The sequence below is a fragment of the Sciurus carolinensis genome, chromosome 3, assembly GCF_902686445.1.
Source record: "Sciurus carolinensis chromosome 3, mSciCar1.2, whole genome shotgun sequence".
In the NCBI taxonomy this organism is placed as follows: domain Eukaryota; kingdom Metazoa; phylum Chordata; class Mammalia; order Rodentia; family Sciuridae; genus Sciurus; species Sciurus carolinensis.
Window position 1 is genome coordinate 1176448 of NC_062215.1, and position 24676 is coordinate 1201123.

General features: G+C 58.4%; 3 protein-coding genes across 5 annotated transcripts; all 3 read left to right on the forward strand.

Annotated features, from left to right (window-relative positions):
* Positions 1–1777: 1777 nt before the first annotated feature.
* On the forward strand, positions 1778–13251 carry P4hb (prolyl 4-hydroxylase subunit beta). Its single transcript, XM_047546553.1, has 11 exons — positions 1778–2040; positions 3024–3230; positions 5203–5336; positions 5481–5618; positions 9853–9957; positions 10101–10226; positions 10427–10627; positions 10960–11080; positions 11211–11392; positions 11545–11631; positions 12342–13251. The coding sequence occupies exons 1-11, from the start codon at positions 1890–1892 to the stop codon at positions 12417–12419; spliced, it is 1530 nt and encodes a 509-aa protein (XP_047402509.1). The 5' UTR covers positions 1778–1889; the 3' UTR covers positions 12420–13251.
* A 4622-nt stretch (positions 13252–17873) lies between these two features.
* Positions 17874–19149, forward strand: Ppp1r27 (protein phosphatase 1 regulatory subunit 27). The gene is made up of 3 exons (XM_047546604.1): positions 17874–18151; positions 18254–18404; positions 18716–19149. The coding sequence occupies exons 1-3, from the start codon at positions 17962–17964 to the stop codon at positions 18837–18839; spliced, it is 465 nt and encodes a 154-aa protein (XP_047402560.1). The 5' UTR covers positions 17874–17961; the 3' UTR covers positions 18840–19149.
* A 155-nt stretch (positions 19150–19304) lies between these two features.
* Positions 19305–24346, forward strand: Mcrip1 (MAPK regulated corepressor interacting protein 1). Of its 3 annotated transcripts, none has more exons than XM_047545057.1 (5): positions 19305–19388; positions 22597–22651; positions 22740–22858; positions 23275–23376; positions 23487–24346. In XM_047545057.1, the coding sequence occupies exons 2-5, from the start codon at positions 22644–22646 to the stop codon at positions 23549–23551; spliced, it is 294 nt and encodes a 97-aa protein (XP_047401013.1). In that variant the 5' UTR covers positions 19305–19388; positions 22597–22643; the 3' UTR covers positions 23552–24346. The 3 variants fall into 3 exon arrangements, with proteins under 3 accessions (XP_047401013.1, XP_047401012.1, XP_047401011.1); XM_047545056.1 differs by lacking the exon at positions 19305–19388 and adding an exon at positions 20134–20345; XM_047545055.1 differs by lacking the exon at positions 19305–19388 and adding an exon at positions 20169–20345 and having other exon boundaries at positions 22527–22651.
* Positions 24347–24676: the final 330 nt, after the last annotated feature.

Sequence of the window (24676 nt, forward strand, 5' to 3'; positions counted from 1 at the left end):
GAATCTAACCTCAAAAGTCTTTTGTCTTGGGCCCCAAACTGTGGTTTGTAAAACAAGTCAAAGCAAGCACAAAAATAGTACAATGAAGCCAATCTGAAGCAATCACCACTCCACTGTGACATTAAGAAGAGATGCAGTTCAGTGGGCAAGCACCTGGTCAGTCCCGCTGAGCTGGTGCAGGACACTGGTTCATAGTCCTTCTAGACCTGAAAAGTCAAACTTGGGAAACAGGCACGTCTCCCAGCGGGTACCACCGGTATCCGACCCTTGCTCTACCAGCAGTATGTGTGTTTGCATGTAGGTGAGGGCTGAGGCTCATAGCACCTGGTGTCTTCCCACCCCCAGCTGGGGACTGATTCCACGGGCCTCTACCATCGAGTTACATCCCCAGTCCTTTTGACATAGGGTGTAGCTAAGTTGCCCATGCTGGCCTCCATCTTGCAATCCCTGTTTCAGCTCCCAGAGTTGCAGTAATTACACGTACGGAGCTGGTAGCACTGGGTCTCAAAGGCAAGGAACTCACATTCCAAGTGCACTCTCTCAAGAACGATCTCTCTCTGGGCAAGGTGCCACACACCTATACTTCCAGGTTAAGTGGGCGGCCGAGGCAGGACCACAAGTTCGAGCTCAGCCTGGACAATTTAGCCAGACTCTGTCTCAAAATAAAATGGAAAAAAGGTTGCGGGTGTAGCTCAGTGGTAGAGCATTTGCCTGGCATGTGGGAGGCCCCGGGTTCCATTACCAGTACCGCAAAACAAAGTCCCAACACACAAACGCTCAGAACAAGAACATTTCTTTCTGTATTTTGCCATTTCTGAAAACCAGGACGACATTACAGTCAACGTGCACCTCTAAGTGGGGAGCGCTTCCCTTTCCTGGTGAGCCTTAAGAAGAGCCCTGCACGCGAAAGGGAGGCAGGGGCGAGAGGGCAGGGCTCGCGGGAGGCGGAGGACTCCACGGCGGGCAAACAGTCAAAACGCGGGCCTCGTGTGTAACTTAAGTTCCCAAAATCCACGGAAATAAAGAAAAATATCACTTCGACGGACGGCCATCGATGCGGCCGCGTTCCGTCCGCCCGGCATCCAAGTCTGACACCAACCAGGCCTCACTCGGAGGTTGCGGGGGCGCCACCGCCCGCTGAACCCGCAGGCGCCACAGGCCCCGCGAACCCCGCCTGGCCCACCCGGCCAAAACCGCGCAGAGCGCCAGAGCTGCCCACCTGCTGGACCCCGCACCCATGCAGGCGCTGCACGAGCCGCACGCGCGACGGAAATTGCGTCAGCCAGACTTCCGACCGACAGTCAGGGGGCGGTGCCAGTTACGGATACGCGGTCCAGTCAGAATGCAACACGAGGGGTTTCGGAGGCGCAGGCGCAGCTCCACCCCCCGGCCAGGGACTCCGCCCCACTGCCACGTTCGACGAAGGGACGCTCAGGGTGCGCGCAAATCTTGGCCAATCAGGAACCACAGACAAAAGAAGCAGCCATTCCAGCCCCGCGGAAGGTGTGGATGTATATCACCAGTCAGAAGTCGAGGGAGAGAAAGTTCTCCGCTCGGAGCCAATCAGAGGATGGGAAGCTGAGCGAGCGCGAGCGCCGCGGCCAATCCCGGAGGAGGGCGAGGAAGGCTTCCGTAGCGTTTCCGACTCCGGGGCGGTCCTAGCGTGGGCGTCCAATCCGTGCGCGGCGAGCGCAGGCCCCCGCAGCTCGCCTGCCAATCCGAGGGCCCCTAGGGGCGCGTGCGCGCGGCGGATGGCGCGCGCGGCGGATTAGCGGGCGCGCCCCCGGAACAGGATTTATAAAGGCGAGGCCGGGGCCGGCGCGCGCTCTCGTCGCCTCGGCTGTCCTGGCGGCCCCAACCGAACCGCCCCGCCCGCTCCGGCGTCCGACATGCTGAGCCGCGCTCTGCTGTGCCTGGCCCTGGCCGCGGCTGCCCGAGTGGGCGCCGACGCGCCCGAGGAGGAGGACCACGTCCTGGTGCTGAAGAAGAGCAACTTCGCGGAGGCGCTGGCGACGCACAAGTACCTGCTGGTGGAGTTCTGTGAGTGCGGCGGGCCCGGCCGGGCTGGGGGCGCCGCCTCCTGCGGCCCTGCGCGCGTCGGGCCGGGGCGGCGGGGCTGCCTGCCGTGCTGGCCCGCCGCCCGCCGAGCTCGGCCTGGCCGGGCGCGCCTGCTGTCAGCCTCGCTGCCCCCGGCCGCCCGGAGGGCATCCTTCCTGCCTAAATTGGAAGGGTTCGCGTCCCGGCTCCTCGAGGGTGACTGCCGGGCGGAGAGCCAGGGAGCTGTCTTTGTGCCCGACGTCCACATGGCAGGAACCCTCTCTTAAGTGGGAGAAGCAGGACGGACCTGTGCGGGCCGCCGAAGACGAGCAAGCCAGGGTCCAGCCCTGCTAATTACCCAGCTGGACTGACCCAGAATGCCCAGCTCCTGCCCGCGCCACCCTTAGCCTGCCCCAGCTTTCTTGTCGTGTAGCAAGCCCTTCCGAGGCTTTTGCTTGTTAACAAGTATTTGGGCTCCAACTGTGTCCGCAGTGGGAAATCTTCTGCCCACCACAGCTGCTACCCTTCCTTGGCAGATTGTGTTACTCCCACCTGTAAAGAAAGGTTTTAGATGAGAATCTGAGCAGATGCTGGACCCTGCACAGATGTGTATTACGTGCTCAAGTATTTTTTGGTTGTTATAAGCTGGGTCATCAACCCCTTAACTTGTCCTGGGCTCTTAAAGGGAAATCCTAGGGACACACTGGCCCTGACCACCTGCAGCTTACAGGAAGTTACCAACCTAGAGGGTGTGTCTTCCAGTGCTGGTGGTGAGGAGCAGAGCAGGGGGTGGTGTTGGTTTGTCACTTATGGCCTCTCTCCTGATGTTGCCCAAGAGAGCAGTTATCAGCTCAGCCTCATGGGTTAAGAGGTCTTATCTTGGTGTGCAGATAAGGTTTTTATGAAGGGAAGGGCAAAAGAGAAAGCAAGGAAAGCAGTGGGACTGGATCAAGGACTGCTTTCCAGAGTCCCACTTTCTTTTCCAGATGCCCCTTGGTGTGGTCACTGCAAAGCACTGGCCCCTGAGTATGCCAAAGCAGCTGGGAAGCTGAAGGCAGAAGGTTCTGAGATCCGACTGGCAAAGGTGGATGCTACTGAAGAATCTGACCTGGCCCAGCAGTATGGCGTCCGAGGATACCCCACAATCAAGTTCTTCAAGAATGGAGACACCGCCTCCCCCAAGGAGTATACAGGTGTGACCACAGTGCAGGCCTTGGAGGCGAACCTAGCTGAAAGCTCATCCAGTAGTATATCTGAGGTGGGGGCCCGTTTTCAGGGACTCTTGGGGGGGACTGTGTTCACAACTAGTCCACGTCTTAGGGTCCTGTGAGGAAGTTCCCTCCCTGGAGGAAGATCCTCAGGTGCAGCCCACTGTGTCTGGTGGCCTCTGGGGGTCCTGCTGGCAGGGCTTATCTGGAGCTGCCGCTGGCTGGCAGGGCTTCAGGTTCTCATCGCTTCCAAGAACAGCTGTGCATCTGTGGCACATGTGGACTTGCCTGCAGTGTGCCAGCCACCACACCAAGCATCCGTGTGATGTCTCCAGGCAGGTCCCAAATGCAAGCTCCCAGCTGCTGTCCTTCCACCTCCAAGACAAATCAATGACTGGCAGCACAGGAAGGCTTTCTGGTCTCTAAGATGAGTTCCTCAGAATGTCTGTCAGGGCTGCCCATCCCAGTGTTAGCAGAAGTATCCCTTCGAACAGACATGTCCTAATCGGCATCAGCCACTCTGGTTGCCTCACTAGTAGACCCCACTATTTTTTTGGTATCAGACATTGAACCCAAGAGTGCTTAACCATGAGCCACAGCCCTAGCACTTTTTATTATTGCTTACAGCCTCACAAGTTGCTGAGGCTGGCTCTGAACTTGGGATCCTGCTGCCTCACCCTCGAGTTGCTGGGCTTACAGGTGTGCTTCACCCCACCCAGCACCTGGTCCCCACTGTTTAATTCATGTTTAGTCTTGGACTAGGGAGCACCTTGTCCAAAGTCACCATGGTTCCCTACTAACACTTGGGTTTTATAGATGAGACAACTGCTCCTGCATCCACTGGTTTGGCAACTCAGCTTTTTGTAGGCACTTGGCTGCAGAATCCTGGTCACTCTGGGGTGGGGCATCGCTTTCCTGGTTGGCCCAGGTAGTCACACCCCAGGAAAGAAGTGGAGAACAGCTTTGTTGGCTCCACCTGGAAGGAGCAGGCAGGCCTCTTTCTTATCCCTGTCTGCTTTGGGTGGCAGGCAGGCACATCCTCTCTAGTTCTTACCAGTCCAGGAAGTGGGTAAGACTGGACTTAGAAACAGCTGGCCCACCTGGGAGTGTCAGAAAGTCAAGTTGAGCCTGTTTTCAAGGAGGGAGAACTGGCATTGAGATTGACATAACTAACTACATCTCCACAACTCTGCTTGGTATGAGTGCTGTGGGGAGAAAGTGTGTGTGAGTATAATGAAAAAACAATTTTGTTTTGTTTTTAATATTTGATACTGGGGATTGAGCCGGGTGTGGTGACTCACACCTGTAATCCCAGCAACTCGGGAGGCTGAGGCAGGAGGATTGCATGTTCAAAACCAGTCTCAGCAAAAGTGAGGTGCTAAGCAACTTAATGAGACCTTGTGTCTAAATAAAATACAAAGTAGGCTGGGAGGTGGCTCAGAGGTCGAGTGCCCCTGAGTTCAACCCCAGTACCAAAAACAGCAGCAGCAAAAAAAAATTTTGGTACTGGGGTTTGAACCAGGGGCATTTTACCACTGAGCTACCTCCCAGCCCTTTTCTTTTTTTTCTTCTTTTTGAGATGCGGTCTTGCTAAGTTGCCTGGACTGACTTTAAACTTTGCCTCAGCCTCCCAAATTGATGGAATTACAGGCATGTGCTACTGCACCTGGCAGAGTTTTATCAATTTTACTGTCCAAGAAAATTTAGAAAATGCAAGGGGTTTGAGAACAAAAACTTATCTCCCAAGAATGACACTCACTTCCCGCCTTTCAGCATAGCCGTGGCCTCCCGTGCTGGAGTCAGGAGGTGGGTGGCCAGGGTGCAGACCTCCCCGTGGAGAGAACAGCTCTTTTTAGGGGTCAGTCAGGTGTCCTCAGCCTGCTGGGTGGAGCTCAGGCGAGAGGGTGCCAGCAGGATGAGGCCCCTGACTCTGGAACCTACTTTTGTTGGGGTACAGCTGGCAGAGAAGCTGATGACATCGTGAACTGGCTGAAGAAGCGCACAGGCCCTGCTGCCACCGCGCTGCCCGATGGTGCTGCTGCAGAGTCCTTGGTAGAGTCCAGCGAAGTGGCTGTCATTGGCTTCTTCAAGGTAGAGCTTCGGAACTTGCAGTCTGCTATCACTTTAGAGAGAGGGTTCCCGTGGCCTGGGCACTGCAGTGTCTGCCTGCCTGCTCTGCCAGGTGGGCTCTTGGTGTTGGGGTGCAGCCACCTCTGCTCTTCCTTCCTTTCCCAGGACGTCGAGTCGGACTTTGCCAAGCAGTTCTTGCTGGCAGCAGAGGCCATCGATGACATACCATTTGGAATCACGTCCAACAGTGATGTGTTCTCCAAATACCAGCTCGGCAAAGATGGGGTGGTCCTCTTCAAGAAGGTGAGTGACCCCGGACAGCTGCACCCAGGGCAGGACAGATGTTGGTCTGCAGGGGGTGGTGTTGCTTTTCTTACTGCTGGGAGGCTTGGGTTGTCCAGGGTGTCGCCGACTGGCAGAGCCAGACTGCAGGAGTCACTCAGTGGCCTTTGGACTTTGGAGTGCAGGGCCTATGGCCAGCCTCCTGTGACAGCCAATGTGCTAGGCCTCCTAAAGGACACAAGGGCAGCCACTTTGGACTGGTAACTTTTTTTTTTTTTCCCCCACTTGGGGCAAGGTTGGCTAGCTTAACTTTTTTTTTTGGTCCCAGGAATTGAACCCAGGGGCGTTTAACTGCTGAGCCACATTCCCAGCCTTTATATTTTTTTTAATTTTTGAGACAGGGTCTCACTAAGTTGCTTAGGGCCTGGATAAAATCACTGAGGCTGGCCTCAGACTTAAGATCCTCCTGTCTCAGCCTCCACTATACCCGGCATTAACCATGCCCAGCATTGTTAAGTGACCAATTTGGTCACATTCATCACATTCACACTGCCATGCCACCATCACTCCTGTCTATTTCGGGACATTTTCCTCTCCCCAAATGGAAACTCTAGAGTGTGAACTCTCTGGGTATGTTCCCACTGGTGGGCAAAGCTACAGTTCCTGTGCCTTCCACCTTGGAAACTGCTGAGTCTGACCCTGCTGTCCTTCCTCTTTGTAAGCCAAGTGTCTCTTCACTGATTCTGCCTGTTACAGGGACATAGCAGTCTCCTCATTGCCCATTGCTGCCTGTGGGCCTGTGGGTTGGTCTTCTCCCTAGAGGTCGGGCTGGCACAGAACACCCTGCTCTTGCAGCACAGCCATGCCTGGGAGTGTGTGCTCCCGGGTTAGTGCCGTCCAGGTGGCAAATTGCACAAGGAAAAGGGAGAGGAAGCTCTATGAAAAGGAAGACCAAAGGAGCCGGGCAAGACGGTGTCCTCAGTTGGAGTGCGGGGTCTTGGAGTGCCGTCCTGCTCTGTTCCCAGCAGAAGGAACCCCACAGAGCAGCAGACTGCAGGAAGCACGCAGTGCTGGTGGGCGAGGCTGCCCGGCTGGCAGTGACGCTGGCTTTTCAGTGAGGTCCTTCTGTGTATGTGCTGCACCCCGAGCAGCTTCAGGCTGGGGGCTGAGCTCCTTGCGCTTCCAGACTGGGCGGAGGACTGAGGGCCCCTCCCGGTGGGCAGCTACACCGCAGGAGGTGGGGCGGAGTGCCCTTGCTCTTGGCTTTTAGCCATTTCCCTTACTCTTTCCTCAACAGAGCCCCAGCCAGCTGACATGCTCCCCTCCATGCCTGACGCGGGTAGAGCCGCTGGGTCGCCACTTGTCTTTGCACAGGCCCACAGCAAATCTTAGATAACTGCCTAGAAAAACCTGAGAGTGCAAAGTGAAGCAGACAGAACCAAGACTCTGGAGTGCGAGAGAAGGTTGCCCATCTCCTAAAGCCGAGGTTGAGGGACAGTTTCTGAGGCCCATGGGAACCTGCAGGCGCCACTTTCAGTTCCGTCCACCAGTCTGCCCCTCATGCTGCATTTGAGTAGCCATGTGCACGTTGGGTGGATGGTTGTGGCAGTTACATATCCTTGTAGGCTAGGACAACAGTTTCTTGTTCTTGCCTTGGAAGCATGAAGTACATTAAGGTAGGTCCCTGTTTAGGCTGTTGGTGTGTAGTTAGTATTTTGATTTGGTTGGGGTTTGTTTTTTTGTTTTTGTTTGTTTTGTTTTTTTCTGTTTTTGTTCTGTAATGGAACCCTGGCCACTTGACCACTGAGCTACATCCCCAGCTCTTTTTTTTTTTTTTTTTTTTTTTTTTTTTTTTTTTTTTGAGACAGGGCTTTGCTGAGTTGCTGAGGCTGGCCTCCCATTTGTGATCCTCCTGCCCCAGCCTCCTGAGTTGCTAGGATTACAGGTGTGAACCACCATGTCTAACTGTATGTGATTTTTAGTACCTCAGCTATCTGCTTTCCACTGGGCTGGGCATGCCCTTGGGTCTGGTGCTGGCTGGTGGGTGGTGATTTCTTTTGCACCAGAGCCGAGGGCTTGCTTCCTGGCAGCCCTGCCAAGGGGGTCAGCAGCGGGGCACATCTGAGGTTGGACAGACAGGAGGATGGTGCTAGAGTCCATCTCAGGTTTCTGGTGTTGCAGTACCCACTTCCCTGCTCTGTCAGGTTTATTTTCTTTACCTTTGTTCCTCCTCCTCAGGCTGCTAAACCCACTTCTGCCAAGTGAACTGGGTCTTGCTATCTGCCCAGGGCACTGTCCTGGGCCTGGCTTGGTGGGGACAGGTGCCTCACCTTCCAGCAGGCCAGGCTCTGAGGCAACCAGCTGCTGCCTGCTTCCTGTCCTCCCTGGAGGAAGTCAGGGAAAATCCAAGCTAGGGAGGCCCTGGCTGGGACTGTGGTCCTGTTGTTTATTTGATGTTCACTTTTTTGTCTTAGGAGTTAGGGATAAGGATGGGGTCAGGGGCCTCCACCAACCTGCAGCATCCGCCTTTTCGTGACTCCTGTCATGGTGACCTGGCAGGACTGATGTCCAGCCTGAGATGTAGGTGGAGGTATAGTGGCCTTCACCTGAGGCCCCGTGGCAGGCCTCTTGGCGGCTGCCCCCAGCTGAACAGGAGCTTTACCAGAGTAGACTAAAGCGTGGGCTGGGCATGGTGGCACACACCTGCGATGCCAGTGCTTGGAGCACAAGCTCAAAGCCAGTCTGGGGATGTGGCTCAAGGTTCCCCTATAGTATCCCCAAAACAGAAAGGAAGTAGACAGTGACCAAGTGTAAGTGGCCATGTGACCAGCAGGATCGCAGCCTGACAGATGCCTGACAGATGCTCATCAGCTGTGCTCTCGGCTCTCAGTGTGAGGTTGTGCACGTGATGCCTGGTGCTCTGGGGGCAGCAGAAGCTTCCCTCTGCAGGTTGAGGTGCCCTGTGGCTCGGCATAGTAGGAGAGGAGAGCAGGCCCCGCCCACCCTCAAAGTGCTCCCTGGCCGTGCCTTTCCACCCCATCATCCTCTCCACATTTGCTGCTTTGGGGAAGGTAGAGCAGGCCTGGAAGCCTCTGCCACCCTGGCTGGGGTAGGGAGCAGCCCACGGTGTGGAGTTGGCCAGGGTTGAGCTAGAAGGTCTGCTTGCCACAGACCTGCCCTGGGTGTGACCCACCCTGGGAGTGGGAAGTGGCCAGTCCAGTCAGCTCCACATCCTCAAGTCTACCCAGCCTGGATCAGAACCACCTGGAAGAGTTCAGGGCTGTAGCTCAGTGAGACACTTGCCTCACATATTTGAGGCAGTGGGTTGGATCCTCAGTACCACATAAATGTAAAGAAAGAAAGGTTAAAGAAAGAAGAATGCTTTAAAAAAAAAAAAAAAAAAAAAACTTCAGGAGTAGGATAGGCTTGGTGGCTCAGGCCAGTCTTCCCAGCAAGAGGCTGAGGTGGGAGGATCCCTTGGGCTGAGGAGTTTCAGGCCAGCCTGGGTAGCTCAGCAAGACCTGGTCTCAGAATAAATACAAATAAGATAATGGTAGCCCTGTTACACATTACAATGAAAAACATTTTTACAAAAATTATTTTTTCTCAGACAAAAGCACTTTAGCGAGGAGAGTGGTATTTAGATTTCTGCAACTCTCAGAGACCAGCCTGAGACTGCAGGCCCTCCTCTTGTGCCTTCAGGCTATGCACACACCTGCCACCCCTCTCCTCCCTGCACAAAGAGCCACAGGGCCTGGTGACGGAGGTGGCTTTGACACTGGGGACCTGGGCAGGGCCATGCTTTGTGAATGCTGCCTCAGGAAGCTGGAGATGAGGAAGGCTGGTGAGCCTGGCGGACTCCCTCATACTCAGCAACTGGAGCATCTCAGCCCACGGGCAGCGATGGAGTCTCCTTACGATGCCCTGGGCTGCCGCCTGCCTCCATCCTGTGCCACTCCATGGGCTTCTGAGCAGTGGGTCTCTGCAGTGACTTCTTAGCCTTGTCTGGCCTACAGGGATAGAATCTAGTCACTTCTGTGACTGTCCTGCCACACACGCGCTTCCTTTGGAGCAGCTAGAGGACCTGGAGCTATGACGCCTGAGTTGTGGACAAATGGAGACTTGCTGGTGGCCACAGGGAGCAAGTGTGTTCTGTCCCCGTTGCTGGGGTCCTCAGACATGCCTGGCTGAGCCTAGAAGCCTGTGGCAGGCTGGCTTATAGCAGCAAAACTCACAACCCACTTTCTGTCCACAGTTTGATGAGGGCCGGAACAACTTTGAAGGGGAGATCACCAAAGAGAACCTCCTGGACTTCATCAAGCACAACCAGCTGCCCCTGGTCATTGAGTTCACTGAGCAGGTGCGTCCCCTGCAGCCCTGAGTGGAGGTCAGTGGTGCAGGTGGGCTCCCCGGGTGTGCAGGAGGTCCATTTGTCACTGTCATCAGAGCATTCTGTCAAAGATGAGTTGTGCTTAGACCCAGGAACTTCTGTTTGTGACACAGACAGCCCCGAAGATCTTTGGAGGTGAAATCAAGACTCACATCCTGCTGTTCCTGCCCAAGAGTGTGTCTGACTATGACAGCAAACTGAGCAACTTCAAGAAAGCCGCCGGGGGCTTCAAGGGCAAGGTGGGCCACCTGGGGACGTATGGCTTCCCCAGGTGGTCAAGGCCTCAAGCTTCCCCTTGGGGTCTGGGTGACGGGGGTCCCCTAGGCCAGCCCGGCCTGCTGGCGGTCGCCCGCAGGGCTGGGAGGAGAGAGCAGCTCCAGGACCGGAGTCTGCTGCCACGGCTGCGGGGCCTGTCTCAGTGTGCCTTTTCTCCCCCAAGATCCTGTTTATCTTCATCGACAGCGACCACGCTGACAACCAGCGCATCCTCGAGTTCTTTGGCCTGAAGAAGGAGGAGTGCCCAGCAGTGCGCCTGATCACCCTGGAGGAGGAGATGACCAAGTACAAGCCCGAGTCAGAGGAGCTGACGGCAGAGAGGATCTCGGAGTTCTGCCACCGCTTCCTGGAGGGCAAGATCAAGGTCGGCAGTGGGCCCTGCTCCTGGGCTCTGGGCCCCGGCGTCCCCGGCGTCTGCGGCTTCCCTCAGAGTCTGAAGACACTGGCAGCGGGGCCCTGCCGTCCTTGCGAGTGGCCCCGCCATGCGTGGCAGTGGCCTCAAGGCTGCGAGGTGCCCTCGTGTTCTCTCACTGGGCCGACCTTGCCGGCTCCTCTCCTCTCGCCAGGTGCCTGGCACCGCCGGCTTGGCGGCCTCTGAGGACAGCGTGTGCCTCGGCCAGGCCAGGGCTGGGTGTGGGGGGAGCGCTGTGGGCCCCTGGGCAGCACTCCCTCTGACCCGGTCTGTTTGCCCTCTAGCCCCACCTGATGAGCCAGGAGCTTCCTGAAGACTGGGACAAGCAACCCGTCAAAGTGCTGGTTGGGAAGAACTTTGAAGAGGTGGCTTTTGATGAGAAAAAGAACGTCTTTGTGGAATTCTGTGAGTGCAGCGTCTCAGGTCCTGGGTTGTCTTCCCCTCAGAGCAATTTGTAAGTCGTTCAGAGCCCAGAGCCAGCAGTCAAGGTGGCTCCTGGTCCAGTGTGGACCTTTCATCATGGCCTTCTTTTCAGATGCCCCATGGTGTGGCCACTGCAAGCAGCTGGCCCCCATTTGGGACAAACTGGGAGAGACGTACAGGGATCATGAGAACATCGTCATTGCCAAGATGGACTCCACAGCCAATGAGGTGGAGGCGGTCAGGGTGCACAGCTTCCCCACGCTGAAGTTCTTCCCTGCACGTGCAGACAGAACGGTGCGACTTCCCCTGGGGCCAGGAAGGAGTTGGGTGGGAGAGGCCTGCAGGCTCCTCTTGAGGAGCCTCACCTGTCTGCAGCACAGGGACGCTGCTGCCCCTGGGGTCTGGTGGTCTAGGCTGGCTCCATGCCCTCGCTCCTCGTCTCACAGGTCATCGACTACAACGGGGAGCGGACCCTGGAGGGCTTTAAGAAGTTCTTGGAGAGTGGTGGCCAGGACGGGGCAGGAGATGATGATGTGAGTGTGGTCACACACCTGGGCTGGCTTCTGGGGACACAGGCCTCCGTCCACGTGGGAGGCGTAGCTGTGCCTCCAGGCCTGGACCCAGGCGCCCTGGGGACAGGTGCTCCCACCGCAGCATGGGGGCCATGCGCCTCCTGCAGGGTGATTTCAGAGACGCGGGCCACGGGCCCTCACATCCCTACTGACTGGACTCGAGTCCCACCCCTGGCTAAAGCCCACCATTGCTTGCTAATGTGACACTTGGTAGTTTCTGTGTGGGGCACCCTGCTGGCCCCAGGCTGCATGTGGGTATGGGCTGGACCTCAGGAGCCCAGTCCTGTCCACCTCGGCTCGTAGCCAGAGACGGGTCGTAGTTGTTCTGGGGAAGGTGGAGGGCAGTCAAGAGAACCTGGGGGTGGAGCAGGTGACTGGGTGGCCTCGGGCAGGGAGTGGAGGGTGTGGTCAGGGTATGATAGGGGTGAGAGCAGGTCCTGAGGCCACTGTGGCTGCTGGGGTGGGTCTGGACCAAGGCGCCGGGCGTCACCACTGGCCGTGCAACAAGGGACCCGAGGACTGAGTGGGACCCAGTGCTCGCTGTGCTCGGACTTCCTGCCAGGACTTTCCCGCCAGGATGCCTGGGGTCCCTGGTTCATCCAGTCTTGCAGGCAGATCCTGGTGGCCTGTGGCCACGGCCCTGTGACTGCCCCTCTCTTCCTGCATCCCAGGACCTAGACCTGGAAGAAGCCGAAGAGCCAGACCTGGAGGAGGAGGAGGAGCAGAAAGCTGTGAAAGACGAACTGTGACGCAGAGGCCAGCATGGCACCCCAGTCCACCCAGTCCAGCACCGGGGCCGCCCTGCAGCCAGGCCTCCGGAGCCGGCCCCACCTGCGCAGGGAGCCTCCTCGGAGACCAGGGAACTCATCCTGACACGCGTGTGCACCTAACCGTCTCCTCTTGCTTTTCAATGTTTGGAAAGGGATTTATCTCCAGGCCAGCCCGTCTGGGTGGGCTCCTTTTTTTAAAATTGTGATGTACTTTTTTGTACATGGTTTTTGTCCCGAGTGCTCGCTAAAATGTTTGGGATCTCACACTGGTACTCTCTTTCCTGTTAGAGAGGATTGTGCTCTCCATCTGTGGGACTTTTAGACATTTTTTCGACGTCAGGGTATTTGCTCCACCTTGGCCGGGCCTCCCTGGAGACCCCTGTGCCCTGTGTGGGGAGGGACGGGTCCACTGGATGTGGTCATTCTCCATGCACCTCGTGCCAGTGTGGCCATGACTGCACATGGTTCTAACAATTTTTGGTTACATGGAGACCTCTGGACCCTGTCAGGGGTGCCCCACGTCTAGAGGAGGCCCTGTGGTTGCTGGCTGCAGGCCCAGGACAGACCTGGACAGCTCACCTGTTCCTCCTCAGGCCAGGGCTCCCCACCGTCTCAGGCGCTGCACGCTGGCTGCGGGGTCTCCTCCAGCACGGCCGAGGCCTACACGAGGCAGAACCAGGACCCTTGGTTCCCAGGCCGGGGGACGGCCAGGGACACTGCGGCTGAGTCAGATCTTGACCGTTCTTCAGGCGTTTCTACCACAGCATGGGAATTGAACACATTGGCCAAATAAAGTTGAAATTTTACTACCCACCGTGGCCTCTGCTTCATTTCTTCAAGTTGCAGGAGCTGGACTGAGATTCCCACTGACTGGACTGAAGATCCGCCAGCTCTGCGGGGTCACTGGCACTGAGACCTCTGTTGAAGTGTGTTACAAAGTACAGACACACGGCCACACAGCGTCACTCGGGCCTGTGTGCGGGCTGGGAACCCCAGCCCTCAGCAGACGGGCCGCCCTGCAGGGCGTGTTGACGTGCCCCTCGGCAGGCCAGCTGCTGCTCTGCCTGTGCCTGGTGTCACCATGTGGACTGGACGCGGCTGCGCCTGGCCACTGCTGGGTCACCCGTGCCATCACCTTGGGGGTCTGACAAGCCTCAAGAAGAGGTCAAACGAACAGCTCGCCCTGACTGTCGACCAAACCTTGATGGAAGTAAGACTGGTATTAAAAGTAAGGCTTTTCCTGGGTTTTAAAATGTAAGCTGAGCCAGGTGAGGTGGCACATGCCTATAGTCCCAGCAGCTCGGGAGGCTGAGGCAGGAGTGCAAATTCAAAGCCGGCCTCAGCAACCTACCCAGGCCCTGTCTAGATTTCTTAAAAAGGTGGAGTGCTGGGTATTTGGCTCCGTGGTCAAGCACTCGTGAGTTTAATCTCTAGTACCAAAACTAAATTTAAAAAGTTTGACTCGCGTGTGGGGCGCATGGGGAAAAGGACAACTGGAGTCCACAGATGACGCCATGCAGGCGAGGGAGCTCCTGAGCCGGCGTCTTCCCCTGCGCACTGGGATGCATCAGGAGTCCCATGGTGACCACACAGGAGGGGCAGGCATCCAAAGGAGCCCAACACAGCCACCAGCAGGATGGCTGGTTCCCACACTGGAAAGATGACTGGCCTCCTGGAGAAGGAGCCTCACCTCCAACACCACTGACCTCCTGGGCCCCTCCTGCTCTACCAGAGCAGGATCACAGGAGCCCTCAGATCCACTGGTGCAGACCTGGCTGTCGGACCAATGCAGGGCTCACTGGGTGCCTACCCAGGGGCCTGAAGGGAGACCAGTACCCGTACCCCCATGCCTACCTTTGCAGTGCCACACAGGCCCTCACAAGCCCAGGGCTGCCCCTGCACAGTGCAGCACACAGCCGGCAGGTGATGAGGACTGGCATCACCCTGGGGCAGCACCAGCTTGCCCAGGCTCCCATGGTCCTGACACTGCCCACTCCAGCTCGTCCACTTTGCTGGCTTCCAGGTGGCCCATATTGGGGATGGTTTCCAGCCAGCTGAACTCCAAGGGCCTCAGCAGCGTTTGTACATCATGCCTGGGTCCTGCCAACACAGTGGCGTGGTCTCCACGTTACAGTAGGCACAGGGAACTGGACGTTGGGTAAGAGGACACTAGCTCTGCCCCCAAAAGTGTGAGCTGAGGCCCTGGAGCTGTGGCCCCTGCAGGAGCCACAGGGCCTCCAGGGGAAGGAATGCAGCAAGGCCAAGAGCAGAGGGCCATCTCCAGCCATGGCTGACAGGGGTGGACTGTGCTCCCTGCCCACAGGACAGGGTGTGGGTGACCCTGCTTCCCAGCTGTGCAGATGCTTGGCCTCTGGATAGAATGTTGGGACCAGGCGGCTGCCATCACGCGCTCCTGGTCAGGGAGTGAGTCACGGATACCTTTCCCCTTCACAGAGGCAGCTGATGAGTGCATTCCCGGGCCAGGCTGTGCTGGAGGCTGTGGGGTGGTGTCCAAAACCCTGACGGGGCCAGTGGATTAGCAAGGCAAGTCTGAGGGCTCTGGGGGAGGCAGCGAAGGCTTAGCAGCCCGGGACTTCCCAATCTCTCTCTCTCTCTCTCTCTCTCTCTCTCTCTCTCTCTCTCTCTCTCTCTCTCTCTCTCTCTCTCCTTCCCTCCCTCCCTCCCTCTCCCTAAATGACCAGAAGCTACTGAAACCTAAAAAGCAGATGCCAGTCTGGGCTCACTGCCCCCAGGGTCCTCTGGCCTCAGAGCCTTCCTGGAAGGGAGGGGCCGGGGCGGGGCCTGGCCCTGGCTGGCCAAACTCCAGCATGCCTCTGCCAACTCTTCTTTCTTTTTGGTACTGGGGATGGAACCCAGGGACATTTTGCCACTGAGCCACATCCCCAGTCCTTTTAATTTTTTATTTTGAGACAGGGTCTTGCTAAGTTGCTTAGGGTCTCACTAAGTTCCTGAGCCTGGCTTTGAACTTGTGGTCCTTCTGCTCAGCCTCCCAAGTCACTGTGATTACAGGCATGCACTGCCATGCCTGGCAGATGGTAACCTTTTTGCATAAATGTTTACTTTGATGTTGAAAAAATAGAAACTAAAAATCATGCAGACCAGCTCACTTTTGTCACAAGTTCATACCAACAAAGACAAATCAGGGACAAAGCTACCAAAATACAAGTTTTGTTTCACCCAGGATAGCAGGGAGGACTGCCGACAGTTGTCAGCAGGTACTCCAGGTAGCATCTGCTGCTCAGGGTGCAGACACGATTTCCAGCAACTCCAACAAAAGCATGTCCACCCATCTAGGGGACCTGTGGAGACTAAGAGGCCTCGGGGACCAGTTCCTTCTCTGATCCACACAAAAACCCCAAAGGCGCAAAGTCCTCCACTCCCTCAGGTCGCTGGTATTAGGATGGGCATCCACTTGGGCTGCCACTTGGGGTGGCCAAACAGGCTCATCTGACCCATTTTACCTAGTCCTGTCCAGCCTGAAGCCCAGAGCCTGCTAGACAGGGCTGTTCTGCTGGTCCTGGTCAGTGCTGGTCAGGAGGCAGCTTCACCTCACAAGTTCACTAGCTTTCTCTCCCCACCCCCACCTTTCTTTCTATGTCAGGGAAGGAACCCTGGTCCTTGACCAAGGGAAGAAAAGGCAATGTTCACAGCAGAGGATGCATCCCCTAATGTTAGGCTCCTGGCTTCCTGTAAACAAGGGGCAAGTAACTGTACTGACTCCTCCCAAGCGACCAGGAGTTTACAGGACAGACCAGCACTTCCCCGAGTCCCTGGAAATGCAGGACACAGCACGGCCCCAGCAGGGTCCCTGCAGGTCGGGCCTAGACAGGCTGCGTGGGTTGCCACATTGTGTGAGACACAGAGGGAGCAGCCTGGGTGTGAGGTCCCAGGCCACAGTGGGGTGCACCTGGGCACTGAGGCAGGGGCTGCTGCCAGGCAGGGCGGGGACAGGGCTTTCTCCTGCAGCCTTCGGCCACGGCTTTGCACCTTGAGGGCGCTGGACACGCTTGTTGACTTGACTTTGTTGGCTGGACTCTTGACTGATGATGGAGGGCCTCTGCTCACACGCCAGCTCTCCCTCCCTCACCCCGCTTGCAGGGCTGGCCAGTCCAGGTCCTGTAATTCAGGCCTCCAGAGGCCACCTGGAGCATCTCGCCAATGGGATATTGAGCTCTGCTCCGATTCATGTCCCATCCCCCAGGACCTTGGAATGTGACTTAAGGACTGAACCCAGGAGCACTCTACCACTGAGCGGCATCCCAGCCGTGTTCGGTCGTTGTTTTTGTTTTTGTTTTTTCAGTCAGGGTCTTCCTAAATTGCCCAGACTCACCTTGAGCTTGCATCCTCCTGCCTTGGCCTCCCGAGAGGCTAGGATGACAGATGTGCACCACTGTGCCCAGTTGGAATGACAACTTATCTAGAAACAGGGTCGCAGTTCCTGTAATTGGTTAAGATGAGGTCACGCTGGAGTAAGGCGGGCCATAAATCCATTATGACTTCTGTCCTTATGAAAAGGAGATGTGGCCAGGTGTGGTGGCACAGGCCTGTAATCCCAGCAAACAGGAGGATAAGGATGAGGATCAAAGTTCAAGACAGCCTCGGCAACTTACTGAGCTCCTATCTCAGAATATAAACTAAAAAATGGCTCAGAGGTAAAGCAACCTGGTTCAATTTCCAATACCACCACCGGAAAAAAAAAAAAAAAAACAGCGAGGGCTGCTGGTAACGCCAGCTTTCGAGGGCTAGGCTGAGGGCACACCTCTCCATACGGTCTCTCGACATGGGAGACAGGCTAGACACCACCTTCAGTGTGAGCACGGTCCTGGCAGCATGTCCAGAACCCAGAACCAAGAGAAGGTGTGGCAGGGAGGGGAAATGGCAGGAGAGGGGATCCCCAGGGCCGGGCAGGACCCTGGTCTTGCAGTGTCCAGCCTGGGGAACAGGTCTGTGCAATCACAGAGCCACCCAGCATCTAGAAGCTATGATGCAGGTGAGAGTGACAGGTGGGAGGGGCTGGGCCTGGCCTCCCCAATGCTAACAGACCAGTGCTCCTGGGGTGTGGGGAGGCCCTCCTTCTCCAGGAGGCAGAGGCCAGTCATCCCAGGTGCTCAGGCCTCTTTATAACTGTGGCACTTACCTTGCCCTTCAGTCTACAACTGAGGCCTTCTTCAAGGGCCCTGTCCTTCTCCTGCCCTCTGTTAAAGCACCTTCTAGGTCCAGCTGTGGGGCAGGGAGCGGTGGCCAGGAAGGATCTGACCCCTTTGGCCGGACATGACGACAGGTGGGCTGAAAGATGAGCCACCAAACATGATCCGGTGCACAGGGAGGGGAGCAGCTCGGTTTCAGCCCCTCTTGTCCACAGCATGACTGCGCAGCTTTATATAGCTCTGCAGACACTATATAAGCAGGACGTGGGTCTCCATCAGAAGAACCTGCAGGCTGGCCTGGTCTGGCCGGCACACTCCTCCTCCCAGTGTAGGGACCCACCCCAGCCCCCAGGATGCCCAGCAGAACAGTACGCTATACCCGCTATAGCCCCCGGCAGCGGCGCCGGCGGCTGCTGGCTGACCGCAGTGTGCGCTTCCCTAATGACGTCCTCTTCTTGGACCACATCCGCCAGGGTGACCTGGAGCAGGTAGGGCGTTTCATCCGGGCTCGGAAAGTCTCCCTGGACACAATCCACCCCTCAGGTGAGTGAGCCCCAGAGGGACTGGTCATGGGCCTTTGGGGCTCCTGGGGAAGTTCAATGTGGAGGACTCCAGCCTTAATCCCGGCCCTCCCACTCTGCCCAGGCCTGGCTGCTCTGCATGAAGCAGTGCTCTCTGGAAACCTGGAGTGTGTGAAGTTGCTGGTCAAATACGGGGCTGACATACACCAGCGCGATGAGACGGGGTGGACGCCTCTGCACATCGCCTGCAGCGATGGGTACCCAGACATTGCCAGGTGAGAGGGCCGGACGGGGTGCAGAGGCCTTGTCCCAAACTCTCCAGGCCTCCACTGGTCTCCAGGGTGTGGGTCCCCACAGCACAGCCCTAATGGTGCAGGCACGAACCCCGAGGCTGTCCTCTGGCACCCAGTTTCTGTCCTGTTGTGGCCCAGAACAAACTGGAAAGCTAGCTGCAGCTTCCAAAGGGTCAGGTTTCCTCCTCCTCGCACTGCCTGGAAAAACAAACAGGTGACCCAGGGCTCTGTGCCTGTGCACTGGGGCGGGGACAAGCAGCAAGCTTCAACCTCGGCTGCTCTCTGCACCCCAGGTACCTCATCTCCCTGGGGGCAGACAGAGAGGCAGCCAATGACGACGGTGACCTGCCCTCCGACCTCATCGACCCAGACTTCAAGGACCTGGTGGAGCTCTTCAAAGGAACCAGGATGAACTGAGTCAGGCCTGCACTCCCGGGCTCCTGCGCTCGTTCCAGGAACAGGGCATTCTTCATTTGTCGGATCAGGGCTGCCGCTGGGCTGGCCAGGACTGGTCCTGGGGCGCGACCCCTGTCCCCTACATCCATGTCTCTGGCTTGGCTTTTTCACCAGGTGAATTTCTCGTGTGGTGCTGGGGCTCAACCAGGTGCTCACACGTGGTGGGCAAGTGCTCCCAAGTGCTCCACCACTGAGCTACGTCCCCAGCCCGCTAGGTGATTTTTTATTGTGACACTTTGTACTTTTTCAATAAACGTGATTCCCAAGCCTGTGGTGGTGGCCCGATTCCTGGGGACCAGGGCGGGCGCTCACGCTCCTCGCCGGGGGGCGCCTCCGGGCCCCCTTGGCACCGGCCCGCGGCCCGCTCCGGCTCCCGGGCTCCCTGCCCGACCGCCCCCCCGCCCCGACCGGCTTCGCGGGCCCGCCCGACCCGGCGCGGTCACGTGCCCACTGCGCCTGCGCGGCGTCACTTCCGGCCGGCCCTCGGGAGGCGGCGGCGCGGCGGGCCAGGTGAGGCGGGCGCGGCCGGCGGCGGGCCTGGGCTGCGGGGCGGGGCGGCCGGCGGCCGGAGCCGCTGCCAGGTTGCTCCCGCCGCGCCCCCGGGCGGGCAGCGAGCGGCCGGGGCCGAGGCGCGCGGCGGGCGGGCGGTGCAGGCGGGGCGCCGGGCCTGCCGCCTTCACGGCGGCCCTTCGGCCCGGCCCGGCCCTCGAGGTCTCACCGGCCGGAGAGGATGCAGGACACCGAGGGGCGGCGCGGCCCAGGAGCTGCGGAGGAAGGAACGCGGCCGCGCACCGCCCGCTCCCTCGGGACCCGCTGTCGCTCGGCTGGACCGGAGAACCACCTGGGGCCGCGCCCCTGCCGCCCGGGGTGCCCGGCGCCCCCGTCCCAGCAGAGCCGCAGGGCGGCCGGGGACCGCGCCGTCCCGGAGGCCAGGACCCTGCCTTGCTCCTCGGTCGGGCAGCGCCCAGGCAGCCGCCGACCTGCGCGGGAGCGGGCCGGGGTCGGCCCTGGAGCGGGGCTGCCAGGCCTCCTCGCCAGCGGCGGCCTCCTCGGGACCCTGCGCTGCCCGGGTGGCCGGCCTTCCAGTCCGCCCAGAGCCGCCTGGTGTGTGCTCGTAACCAGCAGCATCGCTTTCCTTCGGAGCGTCAGCTGGTTAAGGAGCCATGGAGACCTTGCTGGAGGCAGGGGCTTCCTGCGTGACTTCGGATAGAAAGCCGAGGCCGAGCCGGCCTGCCTGGAGCCGGCGGCAGAGGGGGGTGGACAGTCAGAGACCGCACGCAGTGGAGTCCTGCACAGCACATAGACGGAACGCTCACTTGCACTGTGGGGTGGCAGTTCGCAGGCAGTTCTGTGGCAAAGGCTGCATTTGGAATGGGGGTTGGGGAGTAGCAGGAAGTGACCCCTGAGAGAACATGAAACACCTGGGCAGTGGGCTTGATGGCAGAAGAGGCCATTGGCAGCTTGCTGGTGAGTGGCAGGGGGAGGGTGTGCACTCACACAACTGCGAGGCCGATGCAGCAGGGCTGGACTTGGGTGTCAGCAAGGTGGGGGTCGTGGATGGAAAAAAGTGTGTTGGTGGAGGGACTCTGGGTGGGAGGTCCTGGGTGGGAAGACCGTCACTGAGTTCTCAGGTCTGAGACACTGCCATCGTGAGGTTCCCCTTGTTTTGTGGGTCCGTGGAGAAGGAAAAAAACCACTGCCACACTTTGACATGTTAGCGACTGCTATATGCAGCCCAATTTCAAAGTCATGAGGGAGCAGTATTTTAGAATGCTGTGTGGTCTGTGCATGAATCCTAGCTACTCGGGAGGCTGAGGCAGGACTGTAATTTCAAGGCCAGCCTGAGCAACTTATTGAGACCCTGTCTTGAAGTTAAGATTTTTCCAAAGGCTGGGGCTGTAGCTCAGTGGTGGCATGCTTGGCTAGCATGTGAGAGCTTAGGTTCAGTCTTCAGCACCATATTAAAGAAGTATTTTAGGTTGATGGGATGTAGGCTGAGGTGTTGAGCTCCTGTATTGAGAACATGATTATGAGAAGAGAGAGGACAAAGGCAGGAAGGTGTGTGGACCTGGGGTGGTGGTGTCCACCTGCTCCGAGCCTGGGGCTGGCCCCATGGGGTGAGGCCTGGAGTGCTGCCCTGCATGCTCTCCCTGTTGCCCACTAACAGTGCCTCCCTCCACCCTTCCCTGTCCTCTGGTCTGCCTGGCGGCCACCACTCACTACCTCGGCTGCAGAGCAACAGGCTGCAACCTGATGGCTGTCTGAAGCTTGGGGGTTTTCTCATGCTTTCTGGCACTTCTGCTGGCCTGAGCCATTCTCCCCAGCCCACTCCATCCCTGTGGTCCTGGGCTTCCTCATGTCTGCTGCTTCAGGGACCCTGCTCATCTGGTGTCATGCTTCCCTCTGTCCTGGCCAGTAAACATACTCAGGTTGTCCTTACTTAGCCAAACACAAACATCACTGCCAGCCAGGCTGGTGCCAGCAGGGGGACCCAGGCTGAGGGCATGGCATTCGTGAAAGCCAGGCAGCCGCTGGAGGCTGTGGCTGCTGAGACTGCCCTGGGAAGGAAGGCACCTGAGGAGGGTGGGCTTGGAGGCAGGAGTCCCTAATGGAACCATTGGTGTTGGGAGCTGGCATTCTGGGCCCTGAGAGCTGAGGCAGGGTGCTGAGTGCCTCCCTTCTTTGAGGGTCTTCACTTGGTCCTGCTGCCTCATCAGGTCCCATAGGCCTTTCCTTATGCTCTAGCCTTCCCAGGCGAGCAGCCCTAGAGGACCCTGGGCAGAGAGCCCCTGGGATCCAAGAAAGCTTGAGCACATGGGGAGGGCACAGGGTCCTAGTGCCCTCAGCTGACTTTGTGCCTTTTTTCTTGCTTTTGGCGGTGGACTTATATTTGCTTGTATTGCATTCAAATGATGGGTCGTTATGTGATAGCTCAGCAGCCAGGGAGGGAGAGCCCAGAATGCCAAGCTTCCTGCCCTTTGTGAGGGGCTGCAGCTGTGTGCTCTGGGCTGTGTGGAGCCCTTTGGCCCTGGGGATGGGCATGGAGAGTTTTGTACTAGAAGCCCCCTTCTGGGACTCCCTTGCCCAGCACCTGGGTTGCACCCTGTGTGGACCATGTGTCCAGAGCTGGCCAGTGTGAAAGCCCCACCTTCAAAATAGGTGCAAGCTGTGAAAATCCTCTGAGTTGAGCCTAAACTGGCAGTGCTCCCTCAGTCCTAATTACTGATCAGACCTGGCAGCTCCCTCTGCCCCCATCTTGGTAGGTTCTATCCTTGGGGCACAAACTCTGCTCACACCCCAGCCTGGTCCCAGGGGACCAGGAATCCAGGCCTGACACCAAGCAGCCTTGGGGCCTCTGGTATATGCCAGGCTCCTCACCATCAGGAAGCTCATTCCCATTTTGCAGCTTGTGGGGGGCACTGGACCCTATGCTGAGAGAGGCCCCTGCCCTCTGACAGTGATGGGGCAGAGCACACAGGCCAGCTCACTGCGTCCTGCAGGTGTCTGACCAGCTGATGCCCCTAACACCCTCCAGCTGACCTGGCTGCCCAGGATTGCTTGGAGCCCACTGACCACCCAGGGCTGGGCCTTACTCCGCGGGGTCCCCTGGATGATGGCAGGTCCACACAGTTTGATCACTGCTTACAGGGAGGCAGTGGACGTACCCGCTCCCTCGCCTCTGCTGGAGGAGTCATGCTCTGTCCCACTCCTGTTTCAGAGGCTGAGGGGATCCTGCAGCAGAGCACTAGGACCAGACGCCCAGCGATGACCAGGTGGGTTCTGGGCAGCAGGGCAGCCTCCACCTGGGGGTGGGGGGGGGCAGTCTGCCCTGTGCCCAACCTCATACTTTGGCCTCCCCAGTTCCCCCGTCTCCAGAGTTGTCTACAACGGCAAGAGGAACAGCAGCCCCCGCTCGCCCACCAACAGCAGTGAGATCTTCACCCCCGCCCACGAGGAGAATGTGCGCTTCATCTATGAAGGTGGGTGTGCCACTTGGCTCCTCCTGGGAGCAGTCAGCCTCCCTGCTCAGCTTGATGCTCCACCTCCACTGCACCACCCCATGAGTCCTTCTGAATGTTGGGGGATACTCTAATAGCCCTAGAGGAGAGGGTGGCGTCTGCAACCTGTCCTCAGCACTGGGGTGCTGGGGAGGAGGGAGGTGTGGAAGATGGGTGCCCCCAGCAGTTGCTGACCCAGAGAAGGGGTCGGTGGAGGACGCAGAAGGAAGGCCGAGCTAAGACCAAGCACTGCTCAGAATCCCGGCTGGGTCAGATGGGCATCTCACTGAGGGGCCAGCCCGCCAAGGTGGGGAGTGCTGGGTGCTGGAAGATGGAGAGGGTGGTCTCCTGGCTGACCTTTGCCTGACACTGACCCCACTGCCCTCCGCCTGTGCCAGCCTGGCAGGGTGTGGAGCGAGACCTGCGCAGCCAGCTGTCGGGCGGTGAGCGGGGCCTGGTGGAGGAGTACGTGGAGAAGGTCCCCAACCCCAGCCTGAAGAGTGAGTGGGGCTGCCCTGGGAGGTGGGGCTGGGGCAGGAAAGCTACCTGCTTCCAGAGGTGGGTGCTGGCAAGGGGCCTGCCCCAGCGCTGACCACACCTTCCCTGGCAGCCTTCAAGCCCATTGACCTAAGTGACCTGAAGCGCCGGAACACGCAGGATGCCAAGAAGTCCTAGAGTGCCAGTGCCCCTCCCCTGGCCTCTGGAAGATCAGGGTGCACTTGATGTTGGCTTCCTCTTGTCCTGTGGGCCCCACTCCCAGGAGGAGAGAGGGGCTGTGCTCCAGTGGGCTACAAACCCCAGGGTCAGCAGAATTGATGGCTGAGGCCACTTTTCCTCTCTGCGTCCTCTCCTTTTCTCCCTGGGAATCTCAGGCTGCCCCTGTCACTTGAGGGGGGTCTGACCCTGCCTGCCCTCCCCCAGAGGCCTTGACCCTTGTCCCTTCTCACCTGCCACTGCCCCTCCCTCCTGGTCCTGGCCACTACAGGAGCAGGAAGGAGAAGGGGGCCTGTTTCCCAGTTTGGTGGAACTGACTCGCTTTGTCCTTGAGATGACCAGGAAGTGGGACAAGCACCACTGCCCCTGTGCCCAGCTTGGGGCCCCACGACCCCTGCTGCTCCTCTGGCCTCGATACTTGGGGAGCCTCCAGTCCCCACTGTCCAGCCTACCCCTTCTCTGCCTCAGCTTCAGGATGGCACCGGGTCCCTGGGCCTGAGACAGTGCTGACCTTCCTGAAGGGGTCCCCAGCAACCAGACCTGGCCTGGTGCCTACAGTCCTGTGGCCACAGTGGCACCTGTGGGCCAGGGGTCCCGAGACTGACCCTGAAGTGGTGCTGTTGGGCCTGTCCTGGCTCTCTGGAGTGTGTGGGAGGGTCACCAGGGCCCCTTTTTCTTCCTGTACCTTCTGGAAGTCAAGTGTCTGTGTGGCCCTGGAGCCTGGGGGTCTGTGAATAAACCTGGGTGGCACTGGGACTGGCCCCTTCGCAGTCTCTCAGCTCTCCACCCTACAGCCCACACACCTGAACAGGGCTGGGTACCCCAGCCCTCCTAGAGACCCTGCCTAGCGCTTCTGAGTGTGGGTCAGGGAACATGGGAGGGGTTTGAGGGTGTTCTGGGGGAGAGGTGAGCTGCTCTGGACAGTCAGCCCTTGTTCCAGCTAGAGGCTCCCCAAGGCCATTCCCTTTGGGGGGTGGGGACCCTGGGGGCAGTGGGCAACCATCTGCCACCCTGGACCCATCTTCTATGGCCTGGTATACTGGTGTGGGGGAGTTGGCTCCTCCATCGTCCAGATGAAGGGATGAC